General features: G+C 33.8%; 1 protein-coding gene and 1 pseudogene across 1 annotated transcript; both read left to right on the plus strand.

The window, feature by feature from the left end:
• Positions 1-5,611: 5,611 nt before the first annotated feature.
• Positions 5,612-6,298, plus strand: LOC110650409 (40S ribosomal protein S16). The gene has a single exon (XM_021805368.2). The coding sequence runs from the start codon at positions 5,665-5,667 to the stop codon at positions 6,106-6,108; it is 444 nt and encodes a 147-aa protein (XP_021661060.1). The 5' UTR covers positions 5,612-5,664; the 3' UTR covers positions 6,109-6,298.
• Positions 6,299-9,703: 3,405 nt separating this feature from the next.
• On the plus strand, positions 9,704-10,343 carry LOC110650410 (40S ribosomal protein S16-like; annotated as a pseudogene).
• Positions 10,344-10,899: the final 556 nt, after the last annotated feature.

Raw genomic sequence — 10,899 nt, forward strand, 5'->3', positions numbered from 1 at the left:
TAGAAAGTTTAAGGATCAAATTAATGACCATAGATAAGGGTGGAATTAGTGTTGAAAGAATCTATTAGCGAGAGAAATCTTTCAGGATTCAACAAGGGTTAAGGGCACAATATAAACGATGATGGATATGAATCATAGGTCGAGTATAAGTAAAGTTAATAAATTATAAAATATTATGTCAGGAAGGACGATGGTACGATGAAAGGGTTCATGCAGATGATACCTTATAGGTAGAGCACAATTGTGCTAGGAGATGATGAAATTTGAAGAGAAAGACTAAGAAACATAGGTTAAACGTTATTATATGGACAATCGGGCGTAGTTGAATATAGATGATATTTTTCTTTCTTTTCAAGTTTAGCTCGTGTTTTTGATTCCAGAGCGTTATATAAGGAGCAGAGACTGAGGCAAGGAGACCTAGTTATTTGAGATTTTGATAGGCACCAATTCATATACAATTTCCTGATATGAGAATGACAGTAAGTGCATACCTAGTGTTAAGTATGAAAGGACGATCAGAGTAATGACAGGAGTTAAATTGAGTTAGCTACTAAGGCTTGCATTTTCAACTATGAGCTAGATGAAGTACTATTTATGGATGAGTTTCAATAGATGAAATTGTTCTGATGGGTAATTTGAGGTTGGAGTTTAGAAAGCTATGGGCGATATATGATTATATTAAGGAGAATGAACACGAGAATTATCTTGTTTGTAATTAATACATGACACATATTTACTACAGCCGTGTTAGTTCAGATGGAACTTATAGTTTATGGGGCTCATATTCATCCAGGATAAGCAATTTCCTACTAAGGCTGGTAGGGAATGATAATGTTCTGATAGTTAAGTTGGAAAAAAGGGGATACAAGAAAAATTTTCTATGGGTAATTATAAATGTGCTGGTAGGAGTAAATCATAGGGTTAGAATTCTTGAAGTAATGAAACTAGTAATCAAGATAAGACTAAGAAATAAAAAGAAAGTTAAAGTTGATGATGGGATAGACATCTTTGAAGGAAAAGGTGTAAGGATGAGATAGGACTAAAATTAAGGAATAAGTACAGCAGGTTGAAAAGATACCAACAATACCAAAAATAGGAAAAGGGAAGTGGATAAGATGCAAAGGACAGGAAGAGAGCTTGATAGAGTCAGTTATAATGATGAGGATAAGGAGTGTCTAACTACTACCCCTGTGTTAACACTACCTATGAGCGGTGAAGGATACACCGTGTACTGTGACGCCTTCAGAGTTGGCCTAGGGTGTGTTTTGATGCGAAATGGAAAAGTAGTGGCTTATGCTTCAAGGCAGCTAAAGAGGCATGAGCAGAACTATCCCACTCATGATTTGGAAATGGCGGCTGTAGTCTTTGCACTAAAAATCTGGATACACTACCTGTATGGTGAAGTGTGCGAGATATATACCGACCATAAGAGTTTGAAGTACATCTTCCAACAGAGAGATTTAAACTTGAGATAGAGGAGATGGATGGAGCTTCTGGAAGACTATGATTGCACCATCCAGTACCACCCTGGGAAGGCCAATGTAGTAGCAGATGCTTTAAGCAGAAAATCTTATGGCAGTTTGGCGCACATTTCATTGAGAGAAGAGACGTTGATTCAGAAGTACATGAGTTGATGGATCAAGGTTTAATCCTAGATCTTTCGGATGAGGGGTCTTGTTGGCTCATTTTTCAGTGAGGCCAGACTTGCGAGATAGAGTTAGAGTTTCCCAACACAGAGACCAACAATTAATGAAGATCATAGAAAGAGTACAGCAAGGTGAAGGTGGTGAGTTTGGATTTGCCAATGATGGTGCCCTAGTGCAAGGTTCTAGGATATGTGTGCCCGATGTGGACAATCTCAGAGATGAAATCATGCGAGAGGCACACTATACACTGTACAATGTCCACCCAGGTTCCACCAAGATGTACCATGATGTGAAAGATAGCTATTGGTGGAATGGCTTGAAGAGAGACATAGCAGACTTTGTGTCCAAGTGCTTGACTTGTCAGAAGGTGAAGTTTGAACACCAGAGACCGTCAGGGAAGTTGCAAGAGCTCCCTATCCCAGAATGGAAGTGGGAAATGATTTCTATGGATTTTGTGACTGGGTTACCTCGTACCACGCGAGGATATGATTCGATATGGGTAATTGTAGACCGCCTAACCAAATCAGCTCACTTCTTGCTTGTGAAGACTATATATTCTGTGGCACAGTACGCCCGGCTCTACATTCGAGAAATAGTCAGATTGCATGGAGTTCCTGGCCCATAATATCGGCAGAGGGCCCCAGTTCACTTCTCGGTTTTGGAGAAAGTTGCAGGAGGCACTTGGCACACAGTTGAACTTCAGTACGGCTTTCCACCCTCAGACAGACGGACAGTCCGAAAGGACAATCCAAACACTGGAAGACATGCTTCGCATGAGTGTTTTGGATTTTGGAGGTCAATGGGATGAGCAGCTAGCTTTGGTGGAGTTTGCCTACAACAACAGTTATCACTCCAGCATAGGGATGCCACCCTATGAGGCACTATATGGAAGAAAGTGTAGGTCTCCTCTGTGTTGGACGGAAATGGGGGAAGCGAAGGTGCATGATGTAGACCTAGTGCAGAACACTTCAGAGATAGTTCCTTTAATCAGGGAAACAGCTTGACTTTCGATGGCAGAAGAGTTATGCAGACCCCAGACGGAGGGATGTGGAGTTTGCAGTGGGCGACTATGTATTCCTGAAGGTTTCTCTAATGAAGGGAGTCATGAGATTTGGAAAGAAGGGCAAGTTGGCACCTCGGTATATTGGACCTTTTGAGGTTACTGATAGAGTTTGAGCAGTTGCCTACCGGTTGGAGCTACCACCCAACCTTTCTCACGTTCATCCCATGTTTCACATCTCCATGCTCAGGAAATACATTCCCGATCCTTCTCATGTACTACAGTCGGATGTAATAGAACTAAAGGAGAACTTGACATTTGAGGAGCAACCTGTAGCCATAGTGGACTACCAAGTGAGACAGCTAAGATCAAAACAGATCCCTATGGTTAAGGTTTTGTGGAGGAGCCAGTCAGTGGAAGAGTGCACCTGGGAGTCAGAACGGGACATGCGTAGCAAGTACCCTTATCTGTTCAATGTGTAATCATGTACTTTATTCTGCCTTGTGTAAAATTCGAGGACGAATTTTCTGTAAGGGGGGAAGAATGTAACACCCCTGATTTTTTATATATTATTATGGGGCTTCGTGTAGGTATCCTCAATTCGCGGAAATTCGACAGTTGTCCGGATCTGTGAATTTCCGGCCAGACAGACCAGCTACCGGAAAAGTCTCCGAATTGGATCGAGGTTTTGGCTACCCCACCATTGTCAGGCATCCCGAGCGCGTTCCTGAAGTCGGAATCGGCAAAGGTAAACCCGAACCTTGCTTTTTCGTAATTTTCTAGTGCTTAAATAGGATTAAAAATTCATAAAATATTCGTGGTAACTTAGAAAATTACGATTCTTTTTGCAATGGCTTAGTAATATTTCTAAGGACCGCGGGGCAGAGTTTTATAATTTTTAGAGCTTATTTGAGCAGTTTTTGCAAAAATGATCAATTATAAGGACTAAATTGAAATTTTACATATTGTGATGGATGATTGATTTGATGGGCGGGAGGGGTGTGTGATGTGATTGATTGTGGATATAGAAGTGTGTTTTGAGCCCTTTTCGGCAAAGTTGGGTAGGTCCTAGGTATAGGGAGACTCTGGGATTTTCGCACGACTTAGGGCGTATTGGGTCTTTTCTTGATTTGTATTGAGTCATTTGTATTAAATAATTGTAATATAATTGTCGTGAGCGAGATGCCTTCTTCCTCCGCCCAGCCGCCACAGTGATTGCCGTCAAGTCTGTGAGTAAAATATTAATTTTAATTGTAATTTCGATATTATTATATGTTCAAGCATGTCCATGCATCACTTATATGCAAATATTTATGTAGTTAAACTCTAGGCACGATTTATGTTGCATTCATAGCGTTAGCGTGCCATGGATGTTGTTGTGGTAATTTGGAGCGGTGTCGTGCGTTGGCGTGCGTGTGATGTGGTGTGGACTATGGATAGGGCGGGTAGACACGCTTGAGATCTTGGGGACCCGGTCCTTCGGGGTAGACACGGCTTGAGTTCTTATTGGGACCCCGATTTGGTTATTAAGTGGAAGTCCGAAATGAGTTCTTGGCACGAGTTGGATTTAAGAGAGTCGTATAGGATCGGCTCCCATGTATTATGATTGATGTTACTGAGTGCGTGAGTGCTCCAAATTACCTTTTGTTGTTATGATGTGAAAATATGGTTCTTTGTTGCATTTCACTCCACAAGTTGCATTAGTTCTAGATAGTTATAGAGATTATGGTTAAAATTGATATTTTACTCTCGAGTCGAACGCTCACTCTGCTCAATATTTTTTCAAACTACAGGAGGATTTTATTGTGGTTAACCTGCTTTTCTCCTTCGCAGGTTGTTTATCAATAGTTTTGTAATTTTATTTACTCCTAGAATTTCCGCATATGTTAGAAATATTTAAATGATTCGGGTCTGTAATATAAATTGTCATGTGGACCTGTAAAATTATATGCATGTTTGCTGGATTGGATGAGGGAGCTGAGCTCCCATTTATTTTTATGCTGATATGAGTATGTGGAGGGTGAGCTGAGCTCCCCAATTGATGATATATTTTGTTTACAGGTCGGGTGAGTCAAAAACTCCCCGTTGAAAGGTCCACTTTATGGTCGGACTCTGTCCGGTTGGTTTCTTGAAATTGGGCCCAAATGGGCCTTAGAGTTAGGTTAATGAACAGTTAGGCTTACTACGGGCCTCGGGGGCTTTAGGCTGGCCCAGGTCCTAGTGCCGGTCCGGCCCATAGGTTGGGTCGTGACAATTTTTATTAAAATGTTATAATTTGACAAAATTATAAGAAAGTGTTTGTGTTAACCTATAAGTTCTAAAAATAAATTTATCTATTTATTTATAATATTTTTTAAATTTATAAGCTCACTTTATAAATTTAAAAAATAAGTTAGAATGGATTAGCATTTAATTTAATGCTTATAACTCTATTTTCTTATTATATTACTCTTATTTAATTTTTAAAATTTTATTATAAATTTTATTTAACTTTTTTAATATTTTAATAATAAATATATTTATAAATTATTTTTATCAAATATATTAACTATTTATTAACCACTCATAAATAATTTAATTAAATATGTGACTATTTAAAATTTTAAATACTTATAAAATTAAATTAGCTTATAAATATTAATTTTTATAAGTTAACTAAAATACTCTTTGATAACTAAATTTTTATTTTTTTACCATTAAATATTATTTTTAAAAAATATAGTTTAGTCTAAAAATTTTATATAATGTTTTTACAAGAAATTTTAGAGTTCTATAATAAATAAAAAATAAAATAAGCATAAAAAGCACGTATATTTTAAATGACCATCGTAAAAATGGAGGCTCTATGGTGCTTGTAAAACGCAACGTTTCAAGCTGTGGCAGCTTCGTAATAATTAAAAACTCTAATAGTTATCTCATCATAGGCAAAAAACCCTAATACCCCACTATATAAACCTGCAACACGCGTCAGTGGTCTCACTATTACGCAGTTTCCTCTTCTTCTCACAAGTCTTAACAATGGAAGCGTCAGCGGCACCAAACGAGTCCGTTCAATGCTTCGGGCGCAAGAAGACCGCCGTGGCCGTCACCTATTGCAAGCGTGGTAGGGGCCTAATCAAGATCAATGGCTGCCCAATTGAACTGGTGGAGCCCGAGATCCTCCGGTTCAAGGCTTACGAGCCCATCCTCCTCCTTGGACGCCATCGTTTCGCCGGTGTCGACATGCGTATTCGCGTCAAGGGTGGTGGGCATACCTCGCAAATCTACGCCATCCGCCAGAGCATAGCTAAAGCTCTCGTGGCCTTCTATCAGAAGTTCGTGGACGAGCAGAGTAAAAAAGAGATCAAAGACATTTTGGTTAGGTACGATAGGACTTTGCTTGTGGCTGATCCAAGGCGCTGTGAGCCCAAGAAGTTCGGTGGTCGCGGTGCTCGTGCCAGGTTCCAGAAGAGTTACCGTTAAAGTTGGATTTTTATGTTTTATGCTTCTGTGATTTTCAAGAATGTTTTGATGTTATGTGTTTTGGGATCTTACAACTAAAATGTTAATGGGTTCTTTCATGGGTTTCTCTTGGTGGATCAAGTTCTTAAATTTTGTTTTCAGGATAATTTAATCTTTGTAGCTAGTTTATTAAACGCATCATATTCTCATATGTTGAATGTTTTGCAATTTATTGTTGCTGAATACCATGAGTTGAGATTTTATTTTTCACGTATGGCCTTGATCAATGCTTCTGTTCTTTTTGTGGTTTGATGGCTTTAGTTTGGTATATTAATGGGTTTTGTGTTCAAGTTTCATGGTTTTCTGTTTGGAACCTTGTGCTGCTCTATGGGCTATTGTTTTTTCTTTTTTGGATGTGTTTAACTTAGGCTAGTGTTTGTATACATAAAGGGATCATGTAGGAGTTATGGATTTCTGCACTTGAGTCCTAATTTTCCAATGTGCATTGAAGTCAAGCGGGAGTTTGCAATGGTTTGAGAATTGTTGATTTGGGTTTGACATTGATTAATGATGACATTTTGGGAGTTTGAGATGGACTAGTTTATCTATTGATGTTGATTGTTGAAGGCAGTGAAATTGGATACACTACTTTGAAATTTTTATCATTTGTTGGGTGTTCTTGTATCGTTATTGGAGATTGTTAGGAGCAGGTTTTGGTGGGAAGTAGAAGCTGACCTATGGAACTGACAGTGGACTAATGGTAGGGTGAGCTCATCTCCTGATTTGGAGGAGCTCTAAATTTCTTTGTTTCTAGGTGCTTCAATTATTCTCCTGCCGTCTGCTGTTTTAAGTTGCTTTTCGTAAATTGGAGCAAATTTTGATTTTGCTTGGGAAGGAATGGTTTCCCCTGCAAATATAGAGTGGAAAGGAAATGGACGAGCCAAAGAGGAGTTGAAGGGAGGTGGCAAATATGCGAGGAAGGGGAGAAAGTAGTTTATGGGCTAATTTTTATAGCCTATCTTTTTACACTGGGTTTCACTTCTATAACTTCAATTTGTTCACTTTAGTATATTAATTTATAAAATTATAGTACTATACAATATGGGTGATTGTATATAATTTATAAATAAATACTAAGTTTTTCTTTATTTTATTAATATATGATTATTTTTTAAATAAATAAATAAATGTACGAATATAATTAAAGTTAAAACTTTTAATTATGGTAAAAACATAATTTAATTATTATAATTCTTCACATATATGTGTGCGCTCATTGCACATATTTACATTATTAATAATTTATTTTTTACGTATGAAAATTAGTAAAGATGTTTTTATATATATTAGATATTATTTTAATCATAAAAATTTAGATATTGAAAAATGAGTCATAATAATAATTAAATTATGATTAAATATTAATAATTTTATTAGATTGAATTGTAAATTATATTACATTATTTGCATGTATAGTTAAGAATTTTATATGATTTTTTTATATTGAATATTATATACATATATGTTATAAATGTGTCGTAAAATTTTATGTGTAAATATTGTTTGCCTTTATAAAACAGTATATTTATAATTAATGTTTTCAAATTCTTAAAAATAATTATTATTCATAAATTAAAAAAAATACATATGATCATTTAACTCTCATGTTATACGTTTTATTACCTTAAAATTTTCTTTTGTTTTTATAAAAAAGATAAAGTAATATATTAATTTTATTAAATTATTTTAATTAATCTCATATAAAAATAATTAAATACTTTAAAAGTCTAAAACGAAGAAAAAAAATATTATAAATATTAATTTATAATTAAAATAAAGAGAATTTATCTAAAATGTAATACCGTCATTATCTAAATTTCCTAAAATAAAAATAGAGAGAAACCATGATATTTATTTTGTCATAAACTAAGAAAAATAAGCATTCTTGAATAGAAGTAAAATAGAGATGGCCATTAACAGCAGAGGAAAATGTCTCATCTTTCAGTAAAAATAAGCCTCTTCTGCATTAATTTCATTTTCAATTTCAAATATATTTTCACTTCTCAGCAATTAAACAAAGTAAAATAAATTATGAATACAAATATGTATTAAACCGTAAAGTATATTAACATTAGTGCATTAGGAAAAAGAGTGACAGGCAGGACCTGATTTTTGAGATTGAAAATCATGAAGTAAATCTAAAATTTTAAACTCACCTGAAAATAATTAAATTTATAAATTAATAAAATTATGAAAAAAAAATAAAATTTTGAAGAAATTAAAATATGAATTGTGTAATTATTTGTTCATCATGCTTACAAGATTCAATGCTGCTTGACACTATTCATTACATGTTGTCAGCCTTCTCAGCTTAAGAATGAAGTTAAATGAATTTTTATAAGGTTTAAAGTTGAATTTAATCTTAGAAGTTTAATTTAATATATTTTAAATTTTTTGTCAAATTTAATCTAGAAAGTTTCATTTTAAACTTAATTTATCTTTAAAAATTAAGAAAATCAAGAAATTAAACTTATTGTTTTTTAATTTTAAATTAATAAATCAAATAATTTAATTTCAAAATAAAAAATTATTTTTTATTATTTTCAATTTAAATCAAGAAGCCAATAAATTTAGACTATGTTTATTTTATAGAAAATATTTTTTATTGTGTTAGTTATAATATTAAATTAATAATATATATTTATTTTATATACGTATAAATATTTTCATATTTTAATAAAATTATCAAAATTTAAATTAAAAAAATAGAGAAAAATAACTTTCTCTTTTAAAAAAATAAAAGTCATTTTTTCTTAAAAATAACTTAATTTTTTTTTAATTAGTAAAATATTTTTCCTTGCCTAATTTTTTTTGAGTATTTTAAATACTAAAAAATGTGAAAATTTTTTCAGGAAAACATTTTCTACAAACAAACGGCGTCTTAGGTCATAAATTTTTTATTTTTGATTAAATTGAGATTAAATGAAAATTTTTAGACTCAATTAGATAAAAAAATTAAAAATGAACTAATTTAAAATTTTTTAATAAATACAAGAACTAAATTGAACATTTTACCATTTTTATAACTACTATGAATATGTTTTAAGTGTTGATTTTAATATAGTTATTAAATGATATGGTCTTACTAAATATGGGTACATGATTTATTATAAATATTTTATAATTAAATGTAATTTTATAATTTTAAGTCTTTTAATAAATATATAAATTTAATTATATGTTTTTATAAATATATTATATTATTGCATGTTAAAAATTATCAAAATAATCTTTAAGAATTTATAGATCATTATTGTTGAGCATGTATTTACATATAATGTCGGAATTGTAATTTCAATTAACTTGATGTATTTAGGATTTAAATTAAATTAATATTTTATTAAATAATTAATTAAATGTAATATGTTTATAAATAATATTTAATTATAGATTACAATTCAATTTTTAAGTTGAATTTCATTAAATTAATATTTAATAAAATAAATAATATTTATTTCAATTTAAATTTGATTATGAACTTTAATACCATTTGAATTTGGTTTCAACTAATACGTTTAATTATAATTTTATTTTAATTTAACTTCTATTAAATTAAGCTTACAACATTCTCTTCGATTTTCTGTCGTGTCGCTCCATTTCCCTCTTCTTCACACAAGTCCAAACGATGGAAGCGCCAGCGGCACCGATGGAGTCCGTTCAGTGCTTCGGGCGCAAGAAGACTGCCGTGGCCGTCACCTACTGCAAGCGTGGGAAGGCCTAATCAAGATCAATGGCTGCCCAATCGAGCTGGTGGAGCGTGAGATTCTCCGTTTCAAGGCTTACGAGCCCATCCTCCTCCTTGGACGACATCGTTTCGCCGGCGTCGACATGCGCATTCGCGTCAGAGGTGGTGGGCATACCTCCCAAATCTTTGCCATACGCCAGAGCATTGCTAAAGCTCTCGTTGCCTTCTATCAGAAGTATGTGGACGAGCAGAGTAAAAAGGAGATCAAAGACATTTTGGTTAGGTGCGATAGGACTTTGCTTGTGGCTGATCCTAGGCGCTGTGAGCCCAAGAAATTCGGTGGTCGCGGTGCTCATGCCAGGTTCCAGAAGAGTTATCGTTAATGTTGGATTTGTATGTTTTATGCTTCTTCGATTTCCAAGAATGCTTTGAAGTTACGTATTTTTGGGATTTTAGAAGTAAAATGTTAATGGGTTCTTTTTAATGATGGTTTTTGAGGGGTTTCTCTTCATAGACCGGGTTCTTTAATTTTGTTTTCAGGATAATTTGATCTTTATAGCTAGTTTATTAAAAGCATCATATTCTCATATGTGTTGAATGTTTTGCTATGTATTGTTGCTAAATGCTATGTGGTAAGCTTTTTGTTTTCACCTGTGGCTTTGATCAATGTTTCTGTCCTCTAAGTGGTATGATAGCTTGAGTTTGGCTTGTTAGTGGGCTTTGTTTCGATTTTTAAGTGAACTTTGTTGTGTTTAAGTTTTATGGTTATGTATTTGGAACCTTGGTGCTGCTCTATTGGCTTTTTTTTTGTTTTTTTTGTTTTTTTTTTTTAATAATTATGGGTTGAACTAAGGCTAGTGGTTGTATGCATAAAGGGATCACGTAGGAGTTATGGGTTTCTGCACTCTGAGTCTTAATTTTCCAATGTGCATTGAAGTCAAGTGGATTTTGTCTTGAAAAATGTTTATAGAGTTTGCAATGGATTTGAGAATTGTAGATTTGGGTTTGTCAATGATTAATGAGATTTTGGGAGTTTGAGAGGCAACATGGATTAGTTTGTATATCTA

Source organism: Hevea brasiliensis, chromosome 8, assembly GCF_030052815.1.
Source record: "Hevea brasiliensis isolate MT/VB/25A 57/8 chromosome 8, ASM3005281v1, whole genome shotgun sequence".
NCBI lineage: Eukaryota > Viridiplantae > Streptophyta > Magnoliopsida > Malpighiales > Euphorbiaceae > Hevea > Hevea brasiliensis.

Coding starts and splice junctions, on each gene's coding strand:
- LOC110650409 (XM_021805368.2), top strand. CDS start 5,665: ATGGAAGCGTCAGCGGCACCAAACGAGTCCGTTCAATGCTTCGGGCGC.